This window comes from Vigna umbellata, chromosome 10 (genome assembly GCF_029865625.1).
Source record: "Vigna umbellata cultivar VRB3 chromosome 10, Vumbellata_1.0, whole genome shotgun sequence".
NCBI lineage: Eukaryota > Viridiplantae > Streptophyta > Magnoliopsida > Fabales > Fabaceae > Vigna > Vigna umbellata.
Genome location: NC_142174.1, coordinates 14900871 through 14923110, shown reverse-complemented (window position 1 = coordinate 14923110; position 22240 = coordinate 14900871). Strand labels below are relative to the sequence as shown.

The 22240-nt window shown below is 34.4% G+C and overlaps 4 protein-coding genes across 7 annotated transcripts; 2 read left to right on the top strand and 2 right to left on the bottom strand.

Annotated features, from left to right (window-relative positions):
- Positions 1–348: 348 nt before the first annotated feature.
- LOC124844589 (cytochrome P450 CYP82D47-like) lies at positions 349–2744 on the bottom strand. The gene is made up of 2 exons (XM_047321549.2): positions 1607–2744; positions 349–1253 (listed from the first exon to the last, which is right to left on the bottom strand). The coding sequence occupies exons 1-2, from the start codon at positions 2576–2578 to the stop codon at positions 624–626; spliced, it is 1602 nt and encodes a 533-aa protein (XP_047177505.1). The 5' UTR covers positions 2579–2744; the 3' UTR covers positions 349–623.
- Positions 2745–5028: 2284 nt separating this feature from the next.
- On the bottom strand, positions 5029–8403 carry LOC124844590 (Zinc-finger domain of monoamine-oxidase A repressor R1). Of its 2 annotated transcripts, XM_088100197.1 has the most exons (6): positions 7969–8403; positions 7658–7891; positions 6861–6944; positions 6088–6120; positions 5696–5825; positions 5029–5598 (listed from the first exon to the last, which is right to left on the bottom strand). In XM_088100197.1, exons 1-6 carry the CDS (start codon positions 8253–8255, stop codon positions 5194–5196), a joined length of 1173 nt encoding a protein of 390 aa, XP_087956323.1. In that variant the 5' UTR covers positions 8256–8403; the 3' UTR covers positions 5029–5193. The 2 variants fall into 2 exon arrangements, with proteins under 2 accessions (XP_087956323.1, XP_087956325.1); XM_088100199.1 differs by lacking the exon at positions 6088–6120 and having other exon boundaries at positions 7969–8402.
- A 5660-nt stretch (positions 8404–14063) lies between these two features.
- LOC124844586 (GDSL esterase/lipase At2g23540-like) lies at positions 14064–15743 on the top strand. Its single transcript, XM_047321546.2, has 5 exons — positions 14064–14347; positions 14447–14577; positions 14673–14921; positions 15006–15261; positions 15342–15743. Exons 1-5 carry the CDS (start codon positions 14089–14091, stop codon positions 15569–15571), a joined length of 1125 nt encoding a protein of 374 aa, XP_047177502.1. The 5' UTR covers positions 14064–14088; the 3' UTR covers positions 15572–15743.
- Positions 15744–16624: 881 nt separating this feature from the next.
- LOC124844583 (hydroxyproline-rich glycoprotein family protein) lies at positions 16625–21948 on the top strand. Of its 3 annotated transcripts, XR_015782694.1 has the most exons (7): positions 16629–17100; positions 17243–17357; positions 18362–18832; positions 19327–19825; positions 21278–21318; positions 21488–21740; positions 21851–21948. XR_015782694.1 is itself a non-coding variant. In XM_047321544.2 (6 exons), exons 1-5 carry the CDS (start codon positions 16847–16849, stop codon positions 21325–21327), a joined length of 1389 nt encoding a protein of 462 aa, XP_047177500.2. In that variant the 5' UTR covers positions 16625–16846; the 3' UTR covers positions 21328–21342; positions 21488–21948. The 3 variants fall into 3 exon arrangements, 2 of the variants coding, with proteins under 2 accessions (XP_047177500.2, XP_047177499.2); XM_047321544.2 differs by having other exon boundaries at positions 16625–17100; positions 21278–21342; positions 21488–21948; XM_047321543.2 differs by having other exon boundaries at positions 21488–21948.
- Positions 21949–22240: the final 292 nt, after the last annotated feature.

The window sequence follows — 22240 nt, the reverse complement described above, 5'->3', positions numbered from 1 at the left end:
TTGAGGTAGACTGGTCTTTGTATTGAGGTTGCTGATGTGAATTGAATGAAACGTATGCTACTGATTTAATTCAAGCGGACAAATGATAGGCGTAATCTGATTTTCCGTGTGTTTCAGTCTATTAGAAGAGACCATTTAGTCAATGTTTGCGTCAGCATCGGTTCAAGTAGTGGTTTCAATAATAGAGGATGATCATGTCTTTTACCAGGCAAACGTAATTAATCATCACCCTTTACTTCGTTATCTGAAAGATCTAAACAATTTTTGTTATAATTATACAGATTTAAAAAGAATATAATCCATTATCCATGAGTTCCTTTAAAAGTGGAGTTATTGGACAGATCTATGGATATCGAAAATCTTTAGTACGTAGATGTTTGTATATATACTACTAAACCTGCTATTACAATTTCACTTCCAAGAGCATCAGTATCCAAGAGTAGATAGAAGATACAATCAAACTCATGATAGAAACCAGGTTCTCGGGCGTAAACGTGTTCGTGGATGACATAGAAAAACTTGGGGAATGTGAACCACAAGTGCAGAATTATTATAACAACATATAGTAGCTTCATTGAACTTTTTATTAGCCCCAAGTTGAGGTTACTAAACCTTATTAAAATCTAGTCTTGGTAAAGCTTTGAATCTAAACGTGGAGTTAGCAGAACTTCAAGTGGGGTTGCTTTTAAATTTGTGAGTCCAATGCTCTCTGTCATGTCTACAGCTTGATTTGAGGGCGAAGCAACATTGAAAGAGTGTAAGAGTGTAGCCAAGGTCAAGTGCACAACACGCAGAGCCAGTGGGGCCCCCGGACATGCTCTTCTTCCGGAACCAAAAGGGAAGTACTCAGAGTTCTGACCCTTTACATCAACGTCTTTGTGGCTTGTCAAGAACCTTTCAGGTTTGAAATCATGAGGATCATGCCAGACACGACCATCTCTTTGGATCTTCCAAGTATTCACAATCAAATGTGTGCCGGCAGGAACATGATAGCCGCATGAAAATGTACACTCTTCCATTGCTGCACGAAGGGTCAGTATAGGACTTGGTGGATACAGCCGCATGGTTTCCTTTACAATGGCTTGGATGTACACTAGCTTCTTTATGTCAGATTCTTCAACCTTCCTGTCCTTCCCAACCTGAGTGTCCAATTCTTCTTGGGCTTTTTTAAGCTCCGTTTCATTGTTTAGAAGCAGAGACAGGGCCCAAGTTAGAGCCACCATGATGCTGTCTCCTCCTGCCAAGATCAGATTCTGCAAAAATACACCAGCTCATGGTTGGAATTCAATGTCAGATATCAATATGTACAAAAAAGAGGTGGTGTATTTTTAGCTTTTAAATTTGTTCTTCTGTTCTAAATCAAAGATGGACGCTGTACTGAATCAGAGAACATACTAAGAATTTCTAATGACTAAAGCACAAAACATACTAAGAAATTCTAGTAAAAAAATCTTACATATCCTTCCCTCTGTTATGAAGACCTATAAGAGAAGATTTCGGGGTGTATAAAGAGAAAGCCTTAACCTCCTTTTTTATAAGGAGAAGAGAAAGCCCCTCTTTTATTTTGTATTCTCCTCACAGATAATAATAATATGAACACACTTACCAGGCAAGTAGCCTTGATGATGGTGTCTAAATCATAACCAGAAACCTTAAGATCGTGCTGAACATTAAGCATAACATCCATGACATCCTGTTCTTCCTTTCCATTTGTACTCGCGTTTCTTTTTCTTTTGTGTTCTTCCAGCCACCCTTCAACCAAAGTGTCTATTTCACTGGCTGTTCTCTTCATAGCCTTTTTGTATCCATTGTTATCTATCCACCCCAGAAGTGGAATTGAATCGGATAATACAAACACCCCAAATAAACTCATAAAGTCCCTCATAGCTTTCTTATATCTTCCTGCTTCACCTTCTGCAGAAGCATCACTATTAGCCCCATAATATGGCTTCCCTCCCACCATTCTCAGAATAATATTATTCGTCAAATCCCCAAACCACCGCTTCATGTCTACCAAAACTCCTTCCTTTGGACAACCTTCTCTTGACCATAACTTGTATACCTCCCTAGTTGCAGTCTCTAACTCAGATGTTCTTGTATCCTTAAGCAATTCAAGCCTTTGGTTAGAGAGAAGCTCAATAGTGGTAAATTTCCTCATCTCACGCCAATAGGGTCCATGAGCAGCGAAGCCAAACATTGCTGAATTGTAGGTCATTAGCTTTGTTGCTGCAATACATGGCCTGGTGGAGAATGCTTTATCATGGACAGTGAAACACTCTTTGGCCATCTCCGAACTACTCAACACCAGAACTTTGTTCGAACCAAGTTTTATTGTGAAAATTGGTCCATGTTTTTCAGCCATCATCCCAAGTGTCTTGTGTGTAAGTTGCTTAGCCCCGAAGAGGTGCAAATGACCAACAATAGGCCATGCTCCTGCTGCTTGAGGCACAGTGCAGATCTTTGCATTAGGACCATTTGTCTGCTTCAACTGATAAAGCAAGGCACCTACAAGCAAGACAAGAACGCCTAAAATCAGCGTTTGGAGCTGGAAAACATCCATGATCATGACAATGGCCATGTTTAGTAGGCTACCTTAAATTTGTTTTATGTCCTTTTTCCCTGTGTTTAGCTTAGTAAAACAGTGCACCCCAGTTGTCTTTTTGACATACAGATGGATCAGGTTCGTGAAAATCAAATGTTTCAGATTTATTAATTGTGCATGATTAACGTAAAAACGTAAAGTCTTCTTTACTGAATGGACTTCAATTAAAAATTGGTCGGTCTACTGGAATTTTTCAGAATTGTTGCTCTTAAATTTGCCATAAATTATTAAATTCAAGACACATGATTTTTGTCTCAAGTGATTTTTTTTATATTCAATTGGTAATAATATAATCGAAGTATGCTAGCAACTAAACTTCTGATAAGATCCTCTAGGCAAAATTGACCCGGCATCTTGAAATGTTCAAATCTTCTAACCGATATACAGGAATTCGGTGAGAAACATTATAGTCTGTTCCGCATTTTTTCTGGAGTAGTTAAAGAATATGAATAAACATTTACTGCATACATTCTGGCTTAAGTATTTTCCGGATTCCATTTCATTTTTTGCAACTTCTTTTTTTCATCGAAATATTATTTTGTCTTTTTTATCTCATCTGAGAAGATAGGCTTTGTCTGACTTTCTGCGCTTTAAAAGTGCCACTAGGCATAGGCTAAGGAAGTAATATTAGAATATTCATTGTAGATTGAGATCATTCTTATCGTAATTCTATTATATCTTAGCTAAATGGACCGGCACTATATGCAGCAGTGTTTCAACCATTTTTTTAAGGATTAAATATTTATTTCGTCCTCAACTTAAGAGGTAAATTTTTGTTTAGTATCCGATTTTAAAAATAAAGACATTGGTCATATGTTATGAAAAATGTATGAATAAGGTCATGTCCGTTAAGTTGACAACAACGACGTTAAGTTGACAGCAACGACGTTAAGTCCATGTTGATGTGACCGTACTTTTTCTCTTCTCTCTTATGCTGTCTAGCTTTTTCCCTCTCTTGTTCAGCTTTTCCTTTGATGATTTGTTGAACTTGTTCTTTCTTTGTGGACCTTATTCATATACTTTTCATAACATAGGGACCTAATGTCTTCATTTTTAAAACCGGGTAAACAAAAATTCACCTCTTAACATGGGGACGAAGTAAGCATTTAAGCCTTTTTTTTAAAACAAGCCGAGTGCACTCTAGAAGGTAGAGCTGTCAAAATGGGTAACTCGGCCCGACCCGACCCACCACGGGTTGACTACTTAGTGAGCCAACCCAACCCGGCTCATTTATTAGCGAGCCGAAAAAATTTGAATACAACCCGACCCACCACGGGTTGGTGGGTTAAATGGGTTGGCTCATTGGCTCACTTAATTAACTTTTTTTTACCCTCTTCTTCTGATATTCTTATAACATGTTACTTTGATCAATCAAATTGAAACAGCATTAATTGGACCAATTGATATAAAAAAAAATAAAACAAAAAGAAATATATTGTTATATATATTATAAGCTATCAAGAATAAAATTTTGCCAATTTAGTTTAATGAAACATACACAACCCTTTTGAGCAAGAAACTACATATAGCCGTTAATAAAAATATATAGCACAACATAAAATTGTCATGCTTGTAGACAGGTCTAAAAACAAGATAAAACAAATGATATATTCCTGAATTATCCAATCTATAATATTATCCATCTATTAAATTGGAGTCCTAAATGGATAAATTCACGGTATTATGCTCTCTTGAAGAGTTTTATTTGCATAGGGAAGGAAAACTTTTGGAAAGACAGCGCGAAAGGCTAAGTAAAGGTTCTGCATTTTGAATAATTAATTTAATTAATTTTATTTCAATAAAAAAAATAGGATTTGAATAATTAATTTAATTAATTTGATTTAATTAAAAAAAATAACCAACCCGACCCACCACGGATTCAACCCGTGTGAGCCGGGTTGGCTCACATGTTTCAACCCATTTTGACGGCACTACTAGAAGGTAAGGTTATTTAGTAATTTTATCATCCTTAATATACGTCATTTATAACAAAATAAATTAATATTTTCCAATTTTAAAAAATTAAATTTACATTTATTATTATTGACTTTTAAAATGGATCATTGCTTATTAATAAAACGAATTCATGTTTACAATATTTAAAATTTCCTCCGTCTTCTTAAGTAACCCTATCTAGCAACTTTATCTTCGAAAGATTTTGTTCTTATTAGTGACTATCTTTTTAACGTAAGATTTCAATCAGGATTATCTTCTGGATCCGTAAACGAAGAGAATGGCATTGACATTGATTATCTTCACCATCTGTTTTCATGCAACTCAACAGACAACTTAAATTCAGATTATAAGAAGTATTTGGAATTCAAATACCATTATAAAAGAGTATCTGTGTACTATCCAATCACAAATTATGGCCACTTGGCATAAGAGGCCTTCGGAAAACATTTAGCTACCATGCTAGAAAGTCAAATTATAATAACGTATCTGTGCTGTACTATGACAAAAGAAAGCACACCTTACAAAAAGGTTTTCATGCCAAAAATTACCAACTCCATCCATTTAAATAGTAATGCTTTTTCTTGGAAAGTAAGCACATATATCCCGGGTTACACTAAGAAAAAGAAAAAAATTCTTCATGGTTTTTTGAATCTGGACCTAAGTCTTCCAGCAATGCTGTCCGAGCTGGGTTTGGAGGAAGAAGCGAGTGGCTTCATGGTATCTGAACATTCCTTTTTTTCAAGCTGCGGAGATTTCGGAGTATCTAAACACTTAATCTTTTCTAGCTGTTCTTGTTCATTAGAGAAAAGCAATCTCTTTGTTGAAACCTCAGCACCATCACCTTCAGTTTCAGCTAGAGACTTCAATGATCCCAGATGATTATCAGTGACCTCAAGAGACTTGTTGTCCACATCAGAGAAGGGTAGCGACCTTTGTACTGAAACTGGATTTGAAGCATCTGCATTTTTCTCCACATCTATTTCTGCGCGCCGGGTTTGAACAAGGAAGTGTGCAACTGATTTGTAACCCAATGACGATATCTAAAAAAAAGGGAGCAATTTGAGCTTAGCTTCAATTTCAATATCCGGAGAAACAACTTTATGGTAATATAAATTTCAGTAAAGAATTAGGAGTAACCTTTTTATATAAAGGGCCAGTTGGGGCCCATCCTTTTGCTTGACGGCATAAGCTACAGTTGCAAATTCCACGACAAACAGGGCATAGCCAAGTTGGATTCTGTAGGGCTTCAAGTACATGCTCCCCATATCTACAAAAGAACAATGTAAAATAATGAAAGAGGTCATGCATCACAAGAAGCCATAAATTGCAAGGATTGGTTTTGTTCAAACTAAACAAGCAATAACAACGGATTACCAGCAATGGTTTTTTAAAGGTGAAGTATACTAATTTACTGAAATATTGAAGGATAAAAGATTCCAGACAGAATATTCAAAGCATAATCACGAATTCCCTGGATATAATCCTGGGCTTTGGATGTATGCACATTTGAGATTAGCCTTTGATAATACCTTGAAACATTAGCAGATATACCATAGCTCCAGCTACATGTTTCAATGAAAACAAAATGAGCATTGTACAGTAGTTTAACTAACGAAGTGATCAACAGCAAACTATCCTGAAGATAATATAAATCGGGCAACGACAGGCCAACACCTGATTTAGGAGGGAATTTAATTCACATTTAATACTAATTTTGGAATAGGAGGTTACTGGTTATGAAGTGGCGGTTATAATGATATATGAGTCGTGGTTACAAACTTGTAAAAGAGAAACTTAGTGTGCCTTTGGGAGGGAGCCGAGTCCCTAACGTTGCAGTGGTGAATTGTCACCTGTTAGATGATGCAATATGTAAGATTTAGACATGCGTTTATTTTATTTTTAGATGATGAAAGTGAAAAAGTGTACACATGTCAACATCCTAAGTTGAATCCATACAATGGATGAAAACTCTCTAAATGCAACCTAATGTTGTGAATGGTAGGGAATCTGCTCCCTGTTTAGGAGAAGGAAACCCTGTGTTTGTAACCAAATCTGACCTAACTTCAGTCTTTATTACGAGAGATTAAGCATGCAGTGCACTGTCATTATAAAAGATTTTCCATCATTATTAACTAATAAGAAATCACCCAAAATATTGGTCTACTTGCTTACAATACAATATTACAGCATCAACTATTCAGCATTATCCTTATTTGTCTATAAATATCCTACCAAATCAGCACAATGTAGAGAGACTGTGGCATCTTTCGGCATGAAAACAAACTCACGTTAGAAGGCATACCTCATATACAAGCAATCTCCACAAAACTGCCCCTGGACCATGTTACATTGGCTACAACATGTACGATAACCAAGTGTTTTTTGCCTACAAAACAATATCTTAACTCAATGAGAAAGTTCATGCAGAAAAATAAATGAAGACCGGTAGATCAATAAATTAAATACATCTCCTAAATGAGAACATGGTAAAAATGGTTATTTGCAAAGAAAGATCTTACAAAGAGAGAAAAGAGAAAGTTTATCATCAAAAGCCTTTCTTTTCTAACTCAATTATGTTTATGAGCAAATACAAAAAGTAAACAAACAAACTCTTACTGTTCAAAGTGCCACCGCTATCATACACAAGTACACAATAAAATTAGTGGTGTTTTATTTTAATGAAAAAATCAGCATCATGTTACCCGCAATTAAAAAAGCATGTCTCGAAAGTAGTATTTATATAAATACTAAACACAAGTTCATGGGCAGACAGCCAGTTCACCTCTTAACCAACCACTCAAGAACAACCAAAATTTATACCAATACTCTCTCTCTCTCTCTCTCTCTCTCTCTCTCTCTCTCTCTCTCTCTCTCTCTCTCTCTCTCTCTCTCTGTGTGTGTGTGTTAAAGCCGCATATATCTTCCTTTGAATAATATACGACTACTAAGTTACTCTGGAACTCTATGGCAAGTGATACTGTGATTTCTAAAAAATCCAAACTAACAATAAAAAGTGTATTAGAGGGTGTGATGGTAGCACTCCCCTTAATAACTTAGGCTTCAGACATTAGAGTAACAATTTAATAGAGACTGATTAACCTGCACTGATGGCAAGTTTTGCCACGGACGGAGTCATAGATTCTCTTTCCATCTTTACCACAACCATCAACGAAAAGCGTCCAGGGTTTCTGGGTGTTCCCCAATAACTTCAGGTGCTCATCAGTGTACACCTCAGGCTTGGCACCTTCTTCTATCACCACCCTTCCACGTTCCGCAAACTCGGATTTCTTGACAGGAACTTCAGCGTAACTAACAGGGGTCACATTCTGCAATCTGGAAAAAAGAATCAAAGTTTAAGGTAAAAATGAACAAAACTTATGCGTTGAGTGATAGATGGCTGGGATTGGAACCTGGAAGAGCGGCGAGTGGGGGCGGAAGGTTTGAGAGTTGAAGGAGGGGTTTTGGGTTTGATTGAAGAGTAGGATCTAGAAGTAGTTCGGTGGGGTTTGTTGTTGTTGTGGAGCTTGAGGCTGAGGGAAAGGTCGAATATGCCCAACTTCCCCATTCTCTCACGGTTTTCGCGGATTCTCTTCTCTCTGGTGAGCTCGTAGTCGGAGATATTAGGCTGCTGAGGTGTGGCGTCGTTGGCCATGGCGTCGGACTCCGCCGTTAGGGTTCGCTTTCTGAGAGCCGGCATGGCAGAGTGGGTTTGAATTCAAGTTTGGAGTTACTCTAGAATACGAAACAGTACAACGGTCGGGGTGGAAAGAGGGAATCCCTAAAGCCAAAATCTTAATGTTTCTCTCTCAAACGTCACACCCACTTCCTAAGATGTATTCTTACCATTTTTCGTTTTATTTTCTTAAGTAATACGTTGTCATGATATTAAACATTTATATAGTGACAACATATTGAAATTTTGAAATAAAATAATAAAATATGGACAAACTTGTCTGTAAAAGTAAAAAAGTAAGTGTTATCTGCTAACGTGTACTTCTCATTTCTTCTTGTTAAGAAAATTATGTTACCATTTTTATAAATTTGTATTCGTTAAGTAGTTTAAGATTTGGATGAAAGTACGGGTCGTTGTTTCTTGTGAAATATAATTTATATTAGTATCATGAATAAATATTAAATTAAAAAAATACAAATTTCAGTTATCAAAATATTAATTATTGATATATACACCTATGCTTATTTTAGTAACGCAGACCTATTTTAGTAAAATCCGAATGACATTAGTGTTTTCCAAAATTTTCCTACCAAAAAAAATGTAATATTTAAAGCAAAAAATTTATTAGGTTATTCTGAATTTAAAAATATGTTTTTACAATTAGAACTGAAATTAAAAAAAAAAAACTGAATGTATTTTTGTAGCATTATAGTTTTGGTTTTTTTTTTTTTATAGTTTTATTCATACGTCTTTTATTGCGAATGTTTTAGGTCTTCGTTAAATTTAATATGTTAATTTTAAAATCTAGTCTCAAAAATTTATAAACTATGTAGCATATTTATATAAATAATGTATTGGTAAAATTAATTAAGTTAAAATTCCATTTCTAATCCAATTTTCGTGATTTTGTTTTGGAAATTCAACTATAAACATTAAATTTTTAAAATCAAATTGTTCATGAAATAAATCATCACACATTTTAAGACTCACTTGCATTTTTCTATTTTAAAATATTGTAAAATAATTTTTAAGGATAAAATAAGAAACGCTACACACACTCACTTATATTCAAAGTTTCACTTATATTCAAAGTTGTAACCTAAATTGGATGAACCTCTTGATAACCTACATTTTTCAAATTGTGTTGTTGTTTGCTCTCTTTCTTCTTTCTCTAAGTCTTGGAGACGCTTACGTTAGCGATTTACTCTAATATTTATTGTAATAAAAATGAATAACCAGAGTTAAATTATTTGTCTTTCTCATCATACATATATTTTTAAATATTATAATAACCTTACGATTAGATTTGACTCATTAATCATCACTAAATTATTTTCACTATTCTTATTAATCTCCCGTCAATGACTATTATTCTCTTTATTGGATAGTCGATCCCTTGATTGACCTATAAGTATTATAATGAATTTATCATTAGGTCTAACTCATTAATCACTAATAAATAAACTTTCATTATTCTTATTAATCTCTAATTAAGAATTATTGTTCTCCTTACTAAATGGTGGATCGCTTAACCTACCAAATGGCCATATATATATATATATATATATATATATATAAATAAGGGGTTTGCTAACGCGCGTACGCCTGTTTTTCAGTTGGTACATTTTAGCAATGTATACCAGATTTTAGTAGACAAAAATATCCTTATATATTATGGATTTCAAGTTTTAAGGTTAAGGGTATTTTAATAATTTTCATTTTCAAAACTTAAAAAAAAAAAAGAAACCCCCCAAACCCTTACTCACCTCTCTCATTCCTCTCAATCCTTTCTCTTTCATCTCTCTCACTCCAACCTTTTCTCTGTCATCCTACTGTAGCCCCAATTGAAAAAAATCAGAAACACATGCCTTTAAAAAAATTGAGTCATTGACATATTCACCTTCAAGGCAAAGGTTCATTCAAGATCTCTTCAATTTCACCATCTTCACTAACCCCTCTAATTTCATCATCTGTATTTGTTGAATCATCATCTCTAAAAAAACCCTCCAGGCCAATTACCAATTCTTTCTGATGTCATTATGCTTGTGAAAATTAGATAAAATTATATACGACAAAAATTATAAAATGAAAACTCATTATAAAGTCATTTTTTTGTAAGAAATTGTTTAACAACTGATTGTTTCTGATTTTTTTCCAGGCCAATTACCCATTCCTTTGATGTCATTATGCTTGTGAAAATTAGATAAAATTAGATAAGACAAAAATAATAAAAAAAAAAACTCATTATAAAATCATTTTTTGTAAGAAATTGTCTAGCCGCGAGTATTTTTGAATTTTTTCCAGGTCAATTACCAATTCCTTTATGCTTGTGAAAATTGGATAAAATTAGATAAGACAAAAATTATAAGATGAAAACTCATTATAAAATCATTTTTTTGTAAGATTGTTTAACAGCAAGTGTTTCTGATTTTTTCAATTGAGGCTACAGTAGGAATGACAGAGAAAAGATTGGAGTGAGAAAGAGGAAAGAGAAAGGGTTGAGAGGAATGAGAGAGGTGAGTAAGTGTTTGGGGGTTTCTTTTTTTTTTTTAGTTTTGAGAATGAAAATTATTAAAATACCCTTAACCTTAAAACTTAGAATCCATGATATATAAGGATATTTTTGTCTACTAAAACCCGGTACACATTGCTAAAATGTACCAACTGAAAAACAGGCGTACGCGCGTTAGCAAACCCCTATATATAAATTAAATTTTCTATTTATCTGTCTACATTTGGACTAGGGCTCTGTGCGGTATTTATTATAGGCTTAATTATCTACTTAGTCCCCATGTTAGGAGGTAATTTTCTGTTTAGTACCCGGTTTTAAAAATGTAGGCATTTGGTACCTATGTTTTGAAATTTGTATCAATTCAATCCTATCCAGTTAACGGCGTTATAATTGATGCGAGAAATTAAGGACGTTAATGATAGCCTGGGCTATCAAATGTTTGAATGCATCTTCATTAACGTCCTTAATTTCTCGCACATCAATTATAACGGATAGGATTGAATTGATACAAATTTCAAAACATAGGTACCAAATGCCTACATTTTTAAAACTGGGTACTAAACAGAAAATTAGCTCCTAACATGGGGACTAAGTAGGTAATTAAGCCTTTATTATATGTAAAGAATAATTAGATATTTTATAAAAACAAATACTTAAACACTATCCAACGTAATTTTAGAAAAACACAGAAAATAGTGTAATTTATATTTCTTATCAAATAAAGTTTATTTTTTTCTCACCTCTTTTCTTTTGTGAATTCTGCAACGAAGAATTAAAAAAATATATCAAAAGCATACAAATATTTTGAGCAAGGACTAGTCGAAGCATATACACAAGCAAAATTACTAGTATTACGAAATATTTGTACGGTTGTTGGTTAAATTGAAAAAAATATTATGAATTATATACAATTTTATTTCCAATAAATTTTATATTAGAAAAACATCACAATATTAAACATTTAATTTAAAACAAAGTATTATTTAAATATTAAATTTTATTAAAAAATCAATATGATGGGTACTACTTAAGTTATGATTTGTAATTATGAGTAACATAACCGATTGAGCTTGAGAGATTGTTTCGTCAGACGATCTAAAATGAGACGGATTGAATTTAAAATTTTAATCTGTTAGTCTCTTTTGGTTCGATCTATTCAGGGTGTGTTCACTTGGAGGAGAGGATTTAGGGGAGAGTGACCAGATGAATTTAAGAGAATTTGGGGGTGAATTATTTTTTTGTTTATTTGAGTGAATTTTGAGGTAATTGAGAGTAGATTTTAAACTAAAGTTTGTGAGAATTAATGTAGAATTTAACTGATGTGATAGATAAAAAAATTGTTTAATTGGTAGAAATGATAGATTATTAAAATGCCCATAGTTATTAAAGTAATATAAAATGATAATTGTTAATGATATATTTAATTGTAAAAATGTTTACAAAGAGTAAGAAATTAACCTTAACTATTTAATTATTAAAATTTAAATTTAAGAGCCCATTTAATATTATCAAATTGTCTTAATTAGTTTTTAAGGTAATATTAAATGTTGTTAAATATTTATATATTAGAATTTAAATTTTAGAGACAATTTAATACATCAAATGCATATTATAGGTTATAATAATGAATTAATAGAATAATAATACTCCATTAATATTGAAGAATAAAAAAAGATTAAAAAAGCCATAAAAAAAACTTCTTCTTTCTTCCACATGTCCTATGGAGAAACAAACACATCAAATGTTATTTTGATGTTAATGCATAAGGTTGAGTTTTTGTTTAACTCAAACAAAGAAAGGGTGTGTGAACATTTCCTTCATATCGACATCCTCTTCAACGTGCTCCCTCGCATAACATCCATGCCTTCTCACTCTCGAATTTTCAACCACCTACATCTCTCTCTTCCTCTCCATCCCTTTCGCAACAAATACCAATCTCTTCCTCCAACCACTTCCCTTGCATGTTCTTCGCGCTCCCTTTTCAGTTGCGCTACTCTCCAGGTGCTTTTCTCTCTATTTTTGCGTTTTTGAAATTCGATTGTCTTAATAGTTTGATTTAATTAATTTCTTTATCGTTCAATTCCTTCCACTCCCTTTTCAGTTGCGCCACTCTCCTTTTCTTTTTTTTTTAAATCTTGACAGAGTCATTCTTCCCACCCCTGAATAGGGATGGAAGGGAACCGAATACATCTAAAAAATATTTCATTTCAGCAACTCTTTTGCAACACAGTGTAGTTATGCATGCTTCTTTGATTCGATTATGAAACTTTGGGATAGAATAAAATCATGCTATTTTTTGAACGAGGAAATCCACACAAACAAACAAAAAAATACAAACAAACAACAAAATTCTAGCAAATGGTCGCTCGTAATTTCTCTTATAAAGTGTTTTCCGCTCAAGTGAACAGAACGTCAGTTAACTTGATAGATTAAAATGTCTATCCTGCTAAGACATATATTTTAAATTAAAAATTAAAATAAAAATAATATGAAAGATTTAATTTTTCTATATTATATTTTTTAAAACATAAACATATAATAGTATTGTAATTTAAATTATTAATTCTTATAAATTAAATTTTAATTATTTTAATTATTATTAGTTGTAATAAAATAGTTTATTACGTAAATATAATAATTATTTTAATTTATATAATTAAAAATATTAACTAATTAATTAAAAAATTAAAAAATATTTTATGTAATTAAATACGTTTTTAATATTTATTTATATGTAAATAAATTTTTAAAAATTTAAAAAAGGTGACGGATATGTCTTACTCGATCTGTCAACCCATTTTACGTGTGAAGAGTTATCATTAGTTATCATTTTTGTTTATTGATCCGGTCTAACTCAACCCGTTTTTACCATACTAATAACATGTGAGACCAAAATTAGCCGAATTCCATTTTATCACCCGAGTTTGTAAAAAAATAAATCAGGCGGTCAAGTTTATGCTTTGTAAGTCCTAAGAAGTTGTTGGATACAGATGGACTGTAAATACCACACCATGAATTATGAGAATACAGGCACATCGCTTCTAAATTTTCAGTGTAACCTTGCTTTTGGTTATGGTGACCAAACAATACCTAATCTAATAAATCTAAATATCAGAAACTTATTGAATCTACACCACGTTGAAAAATCTTCACATCCACAATATGTTATTGTTGATGAACTACCACATGAAATTTGTTAAAAAATATGACAAAAGTGATCAAAACTAGGCTTTCGAGTTTTTATATTGTAAATAAACTAAAAGCTTCTTATATAAGCAAGCATTCGATCGTTTGCGTCTTTCAGCAGTGCCTCAGTTCTTTAAGTGGTGAAACATAAATTAAGCTATGGCGTTGAAATATCATACCACCTTTGCTCTTTTGCTTTTGCTTGTCAATCTGAGGTTTCGTGGAAATGTTGCTGCTCAGAATGCTAAGTTAGCAGCTTCTTTCATCTTTGGGGACTCGTTGGTAGATGCAGGAAACAACAACTATCTTTCAACTCTTTCCAGGGCAAACGTTCCCCCCAATGGAATTGATTTCAAGGCCTCTGGGGGAAATCCAACTGGACGTTTCACCAATGGAAGAACCATTGGTGATATTGTGGGTAACTCTTTATTTTCTGGAACAAATGCTGCTGTAATGTAACCTTTTCTTTTTATACCATTTGATTTTATATTTTTTCATGGCTTTTCAACCTTCCTAGGAGAAGAATTGGGACAAGCAAATCATGCAGCTCCCTATTTGGCACCAAACACAACTGGGAAAAACATACTCAATGGAGTTAACTATGCTTCAGGAGGAGGAGGGATTCTAAATGCAACAGGAAGTTTATTTGTGAGTATTTTTTAACTCTGATGTTTTCGGGATTGATATGTGTGTAATTCGCAGTATAATTATTCCACGTTACGTTGCATTAATTTGTTTTTCAGACGAATAGGCTCGGAATGGATGTTCAAATTGATTACTTCAACATAACAAGACAACAGATTAACAAGTTGCTTGGCGAATCGGAGGGGAGAGATTACGTAATGAAGAAATCCTTGTTTTCCGTCACCGTTGGGTCCAACGATTTCTTAAACAATTATCTTCTTCCCTTTGTTTCCTCCGGAGTGAGAGTTTCTCAAAACCCGGATGCTTTCGTCGACGACATGATCAATCATTTCAGGATCCAACTTTACGTAACCACCTTAATCTAAAATTAAGTAATTGAAATGTATCTTTTGAAACACGTAAGCTAATACGAATTTATGATATTATGATAGAGACTATACCAACTGGATGGTCGGAAGTTTGTGATCAGCAACGTTGGGCCAATAGGGTGCATACCTTACCAGAGGATTTTAAACGAGCTCGACGATGAAGATTGTGTGGATTTGGCTAATAACCTTGCAACACAGTACAATGCTCGATTGAAGGACTTGGTTGCTGAGCTAAATGACAACCTCCCCGGAGCTACCTTCGTTCTCGCTAATGTGTATGATTTAGTGTCGGAACTGATCGTAAATTATCGTAAATATGGTAATAATTTAGTCTTGGAAATCAATCACTCATTACATTGAGAAACATGTTTATGATAATTATATATACTTGGATTGCAGGATTTTCGACAGCAAGTAGAGGTTGCTGTGGAATTGGAAGTGGGGGTCAGGTTGCAGGGATAATCCCTTGTGTACCAACATCTAGCTTGTGTTCAGATAGGGAAAAGCACGTTTTCTGGGATCAGTATCACCCAAGTGAAGCAGCCAACCTAATACTTGCCAAACAACTTATTAATGGAGACAAGAGATACATATCTCCAATCAATCTTAGACAACTTATAGATCTTTGATCATACACTAATTCGTTTCCTTCCCTTAATTAATTTGTCCGCACGATTTTCTAGTTTCTCAATTCTATGTAAAAGTGTCTTTAACTGTCAAAAAATGTGCTTCAAAGCCATATCCTTTTTCATCGCAATGTAATCTCAATTTTAATTTAATTTTAATAATAGTTTATGTGTTTCTAATTTCAGAATCACGTCAAGTCGGAATATAAACTATTGAAAATTATTTTAACTTAATGAGGGAATTAAGTAATTGATGTTTGGTTCTAAAGAAAGACCTTAATTAGTAATTGGTTTTTGACTGTTAAAGTTCGACAATCAAACATGAATGTTGGTGTTTGACTTTACTACGCCTTGCCCAAACAAAGAAACTAATTTCACGTTTCAACTGCGGAAGGAGGGTTTCATTTTCTTGTGGGTAGATAGAGGCGGTTTAGTGAGAAATACTAACACCAGGAAGCAATTTTGTTCAACAACTTCTTGTAGCTTAAATTTTATAAATATAAATTTAATTATACTTTTGTTTGCATAACACGAGTCCATTTTTTTTATCTGTCTAAAATTTGATAATACGGTTTTTAGTTGTTGTTAATAATTGCATTTTAATTTTAATCTTTATAAAATATTTTTTAATATTTTATGGAATTTAAATTACTATTTTTAATTTTAGTGTTTAGTTGTATTAAAGATGTACAAAAATTTAATTTATTCAATAATAAAAACAATGATCAAAATCAAACTTAATTAATTGTCGTGGTTAAGAATATATTCATGCTAATTAGCTGTGAATGATATTTTTCTCGATTATTACCCCTGGAATTAAATGAATCTATATAAAAAGAAAATAATAGGCAGTATTTATTTTTCGCGTTCATGAAATTCAATTGAGACATTTTTTACACTCTACTTGGTAGTAATACCGTGGAAATAGAAAAGAGAATTAAAGATACTCTAAAGTGGAAGTTTTGAGGTTTTTATTTTTTAATTACATGGACCATGTAGCGCGGAGTTTTGAAAGGGCCAAGACACGTTGGGCCTTGGTAGCACTTGAAAACCAAATCAAACTAAATTGAGAGTTCAGAAAGATTCTGATTCTCCTCGCTAACCCTCTCTCAACGCAACCCATTTCATTTCAATTCAATTCAAGCCGTGTGAATATGAAATTGAAACTTGCGCAAGAAAAAATCAATTAAAGTTCCCCCCAAATTCCCTGCATGTGTCGTCGCCTAGGGTTTAAGGAGGAGTTTTCTTCAGTCCGATAATAACACTCACGACACAACAATGTCATTTTCGTTGTTCGCCACGCCGCAGCAGCAACATCAACCACAACCGCAGCAGTCTCCTTTTCAACCACAGCAAACTAGTCTGTTCCTTCCGCAGCAGCAGCAGCAGCAGTTTCAACCACAACAACAGCAGCAGCCGCATCAGCCACAACAGCAGTTGTTTTTGTTCACTAACGATAAAACACCCGCTAGTTATAGCACCAATTGGGCGGATCTACATCCTGACTCCCAGAAGATTCTCCTTCAGATAGAGTATGCTTTAATTTCACCATTTTTCCTCAATGTTTCTGCAAAAATGAGAGAGAGAGAGAGAAGAAGGTTTTTGTGTTCAGTGGTTAAAATGTGGTTATTGCTTGTCCTTTAGTTGCTTAATTACCTGTTATTTGTTACTTAGGGAGCGGATATTGGAGTATAGGGATGAAAGCCAGAGACTAGATCAGTGTAGTCGTCTTTATGATTCTTCTGTTTCCAACGATGGCTTTGAGCTTGACGCGGGCCATATTGTTCAGGTGCACCCTTTATGCTCTTGTTGATTCTTATTTGGCTGTAATCTATTCCATTCTTGTTATATAATATATATTTATTTTTTTAAAGTAAAGTGTTGTTTCTTCGGTATAGAACTTGTGGTAAAATGACAGTTTCCTCCTTGCAAGAGAAAAAGAAGTAGATTGATGTTTCTAGTTGACGCATATCTGATATAATGTGACTGGTTTTATTGTAGTTTATGTTTTAGTAGTGTTGAGTTAAGAATTAATGGAGTATCTGTTTTTCCTAAAAGCAGGGCCTAATGCTACTGGTTTTATTGTAGTTTACATTTTAGTAGTGTTGAGTTGACAATTAATGGACTATCTGTTTTTACTAAAAGCAAGGCCTAATGTTACTGGTCATTTCTGTTACTATCCCGTGGACAGAACTAACATGACCATCCTTATCTGACTTCTATAAGAAATTTAAATTTTAATTGTTTGTTGTTTGCGAAGTAAAGTCTGAAAGAAGTTTATTTGTTAACTGTTGCCACACTAAGTGTAAAGAAGTTGTGGCAAAATCAGTTGATTGTTGACACTTGGATTATGTGGTTTGCTCTATTTTTCAATGAGAGCATGTCACATTGTGACCTTAAAAACACAAAGTCTGGGAGTTTTTCATGTATTCTGTTTGTCAAATGTTGGTAGTGAACGTTTTAGGTATTTTAACCTTTATAAATGAGTTGTTTTAAATTGTAGGTAATTCAACTCATGTTGCAGTTGCAATTTTTGTACGAACATGCTAACCTATTTTGAGAAATGTTAAAGTATGCATTCTTCTTATGACGTGTGCTAAAGTCAATTTTAAATCCATTTTTTATTCCTGCTTTGTGCTTTTCATGTATGGTTAGTCAACTTTCTTCTATGACTAAGAACTATCACTAATGCTGAGATGGTTAACTGCTCCCTTCTCTCACAACATCGTGCTTATTGCTTAATGTGATCTATTCATGAAACAATGTTTTTTTTCTTCCTTGTGATGTTTGTAGGAACTTGGTGGAATTAGCACTGGCATGGAACGACAAAAGACTTTGCTGCAGGAACTGATGTCCATTGTTAAGGAAATGCTACGCAACACAGAGGTTGCTGTTCGTTCCTTTATGATACTACGCCCCAGGTTCCTTCATCCCAGTGGGGGTTCATCAAGTGCCACTGCCCCATCACAGACTCCTGGAGCGACTATAGCACCTGGCTCAAGTGGCCAACCGATAAATGCATCTATAATGCCTGTTTTTGATTTCTACAGTGGTCTTCCAAAGAAACCATCTCCATTTTTACAGCAAACAATTTTAAGATTTGAGAAGTATCTTGGCGAGTGCCATCAGTGGATTGAAGAGTTAGAGCAGCTGCTTCTTTTGGACTCTGAGAGAAATGCTTCCAGTAACGGATCTTCATTACTACAATCTCTTCCCAAGGTCATGACAAATGTGCATGACTTTTTTGTTCATGTGGCTGCGAAGGTAGATTGATTGCTCTTTTAGCTAATATCACAAATAACTACGACTATATGCACTTTGTATTGAACCGTCAGAATTAAAATTTACTTATTCATAAAATATGACTTCCAAAATTTAATGATGGTAGAACTCTTTTTTTTTTTTATCACATTTCTCTTTCTTGGTATATTCTATTCTGTGGTTCATTTTAAATTGCTATCTCTTTTTATAGAGTCTATTATATATGTCATTCACCTTGTCCATATTTATGCTTCTCTGGTACTTCAAATTTGTTATCATTTTCTATATTTCATATGGAACTACTATGGTATCATGCTCCATTTTCTGCTTATTGTAATGAATGAAAGGCCAGAAGCTTTTGTAGTAGTGATGATGATAAATGTACAGTTGACCCTTTTGCTAAAAGGGTTCTCGTGCATATACAAAACCATGCCCTATAATGTTACCAATTCTCATTTACAGCAATGATAACCAATTTTTAAATTATGTCTATTCAGGTGGAGAGCATTCATCAGTTCATTGAATCTATGAAATCATCATACCTAGCTGATCAGCGTCACCGGGGGGAGGTGAATGACCCGTTTTTGGAGGCAGATAGGCGAGAAACTGCTAGACAAGAAGCTGCATCAAAAAGAGTTCATCCAACATTACATTTACCTGCAAATCCACAACCCTCAACTCAAGTTGCTGGGTTGTTTTCTAGTTCAGGGACTCAAGCAGCATTGCCTGCCCCACAGACATCTGCAGCAACTACATCATTGTCATCAGGAAGTGGATTCTCTCTTTTTAGTACACCATCCTCTGCTCCATCGTCTTCTGCGTTGTCATCTCTATTTACGACACCAACTCCTGCTCCAGGACCTCAAACCTCACTTTTTGGTTCTGCAACATCTGTACCTGGCCAGGCATCAACTCCCTCTCTGTTCGGTAATACCACTCCATTGTTTAGTTCAACCCCAGCCACAAATTCACTCTTTTCAACTCCATTTGGTTCAGGTACTGTTTTTGGGTTATATTTCTTAATAGTAGTCATCTGTTAGGTTACTTTATGCGAGTAACCTACATTCTAGACTCTCTTCTCACTCCAACACTCGAACAATAGAAATGAAATTATGTATGTATGTAATATTGATTCTGTAAGATATAGAAAATTACAAGTGTAATCTGCCCCAAGGAAGCCTATCTTCCTCCATTGGCAAATATGCCCAGTCTATACTCAAAAGAAATAATCCCCCCAATTAGAGTTATAGGAAGACTATTTATAGTGTCTCATTCTCGCGCCCTATCCTCTCTGCTAATATGACCTGCTTCTACTAATTACCGTTCGGTACTAGGGTATACAATGTTGTCCTTTGATCCCATCCACCTTTAATTTACCGTTCGGTACACCTCCTTCCTTCTGGATACCGTTCGGTCTATACTTCTCTTCTCCCTTCTGTCTACCATTCGGCATGTACTTCCCTCCTCCCTTCATTTGCCGTTCGGTACCCCTCGGCCTCTACTACCCTCCTCCCTTCTGCATACCGTCTGGTCTGTACTTCCATTCTCCCTTCTGTCTGCTGTTCGGTATGTACTTCCCCCTGCTTTATCGTGATACTGTTCGGTCTACTTCTCCTCTCCTATCGTCCTAGCTTCTCCTCTCTTACCCCATTCAGCCTAGCTTCCCCCTTGTCTCCATTCAGACCGTTCGGCCTAGCTTCCCTCCTTCCTTCTTGTTACCGTTCGGTATTCCTCTTTTATTCCTAACATCATCCTACTTTCAAGTATTGATAGACTACATAGTTGTTTTTAGATAGAAAAATGTTTTGGTAGTCATTATTTCAAAGTTTCGGGTGATGTTGGACCACATAACACATAGGACACAAAAGGTAAAAATTAGGGTTTATTGGGAGAATTAAAGAAATGATGGTAAAGGGTGAGGATTAAGATCTTAAGTTTCAACTGAGGTTAACGGAGTAGCTAGTGTCGGTTGTAAATAAAGAACCAAATAATCAGTCTAGTTAAAAAGTTAAAATTAGTTTTATTTCTCATTTTTCATTATTAAGAGAATTGAGTGGAACCGTGTGACTTTAATTGGTTCACATGAAGTGCTGATTCTATACTGGTTTTCTGGTTTAAGTTTGGTTTTGGAAAGGATTTTAGGGTTCCGTTTCAAAGGTCTGGAGGACCGTGTCCTATTCCGGTTCACAAGCTGACATGTTCCGATTTTGGAAATCTGTTTGAAATTACTGAGCATCCTATTGTTGTACTTGACCGCTAGAGGGAAAGAGGATGGAACCAGGATCCATTAACACTAGTCTTTTGTCCCCTAGAAATTTGAACCTTCATTGTCAATTTCATATTTTTGGAGAAAAGTAGAAGGAAATAAAGAATAGGGGAGGGGTTTGGGTTCTTATCCTTAATTCTATTGTCAAATGAAATTAACAATTTGCTCGGTATTCTTTCCAGGCGCTGCAACAGGATCTGGGGCTAGCTTTGGACCTGGATCGGTAAAATAAATTTTATCCTTACTGGCACGTTTGTAGACTATTTCTGTTAATTATTTAAAACAATCCTAGTATGTCGTGTCTTGTCAGTCTTAATAGAATTAAGCATTGTGAATTTTGTGCTTTGTATGATTGCTTCTTCTGAATCTTCGTTTCTATGATGTTCTTGCAGAAAAATCCACGGGCGAAATCCAGAACTGCTCGACGCTGATAAGTGTGATCTGAAAGCATAAAGTTGATTGGAATCTTTCCTGTTGCCGAGCAAATAAGCAATTTTCTTGCTCGAAGCAATGGTTTTTCCTTATTAGATGGTCGTAAATGGTTTTTCCTCTGAATTGGAATGTAGATGTCGCATTGAGGGCACTGGCACGTATCGTGGACAATTGGATGCGGCCCTGTTTCAGTCCATTGAGTTCTTCCATTGGGTATTTTCTTTTAGCTACTGTTGACCCATTTTCTTTAACATTGTAGATTAATATAGGTTAGATGATTTTGAATGCTATATGCTGTAGCTTTGCTTTCTTCCTGGTTCCAGGTTGAGTTTGATACACCCCTCGCTGTTGTAAAAGATACCAACTGCTTGGAAGATATTTGGATACATTTTACTGATATATTATTGTAAACTTGGAGTAATTGAACTTTAAAACACCCAGACTTATTCACTATTTAACTTGGAGTAATTGAACTTTAAAACTCTCAGACTTCTTCACTATTTAAAGCTCGAGACAAACCCAACCCACACTACTGAAACCCCGTAAATATCGTGATAAATTGGTACCTTTAGTACTTTTAAATTGTTAATTTTTATTGATGTAATTTGGTGCTTTGTTTTGTGCACTAAATCTTTAATAACGAAATTCGTTATTATAAGAAATCAAACGCATTAAATACATTAATTTTAAAAAGCAAAATAATAAGGGGATTT

Excerpts from the sequence above, each read along its gene's own strand:
- LOC124844589 (XM_047321549.2), bottom strand. The coding sequence starts at position 2,578 with ATGGCCATTGTCATGATCATGGATGTTTTCCAGCTCCAAACGCTGATT. Across the intron at positions 1,254-1,606 it reads TCATCAAGGCTACTTGCCTG|AATCTGATCTTGGCAGGAGG; the intron begins GTAAGTGTGTTC and ends GTATTTTTGCAG.
- LOC124844590 (XM_088100197.1), bottom strand. The coding sequence starts at position 8,255 with ATGCCGGCTCTCAGAAAGCGAACCCTAACGGCGGAGTCCGACGCCATG. Across the intron at positions 6,945-7,657 it reads AAAACTTGCCATCAGTGCAG|GCAAAAAACACTTGGTTATC; the intron begins GTTAATCAGTCT and ends ATTGTTTTGTAG. Across the intron at positions 5,599-5,695 it reads CTGGCCCTTTATATAAAAAG|ATATCGTCATTGGGTTACAA; the intron begins GTTACTCCTAAT and ends CCTTTTTTTTAG.
- LOC124844586 (XM_047321546.2), top strand. The coding sequence starts at position 14,089 with ATGGCGTTGAAATATCATACCACCTTTGCTCTTTTGCTTTTGCTTGTC. Across the intron at positions 14,348-14,446 it reads AACCATTGGTGATATTGTGG|GAGAAGAATTGGGACAAGCA; the intron begins GTAACTCTTTAT and ends CAACCTTCCTAG. Across the intron at positions 14,922-15,005 it reads ATTTCAGGATCCAACTTTAC|AGACTATACCAACTGGATGG; the intron begins GTAACCACCTTA and ends ATATTATGATAG.
- LOC124844583 (XM_047321543.2), top strand. The coding sequence starts at position 16,847 with ATGTCATTTTCGTTGTTCGCCACGCCGCAGCAGCAACATCAACCACAA. Across the intron at positions 19,826-21,277 it reads TTCAACTCCATTTGGTTCAG|GCGCTGCAACAGGATCTGGG; the intron begins GTACTGTTTTTG and ends TATTCTTTCCAG. Across the intron at positions 21,319-21,487 it reads CTAGCTTTGGACCTGGATCG|AAAAATCCACGGGCGAAATC; the intron begins GTAAAATAAATT and ends ATGTTCTTGCAG.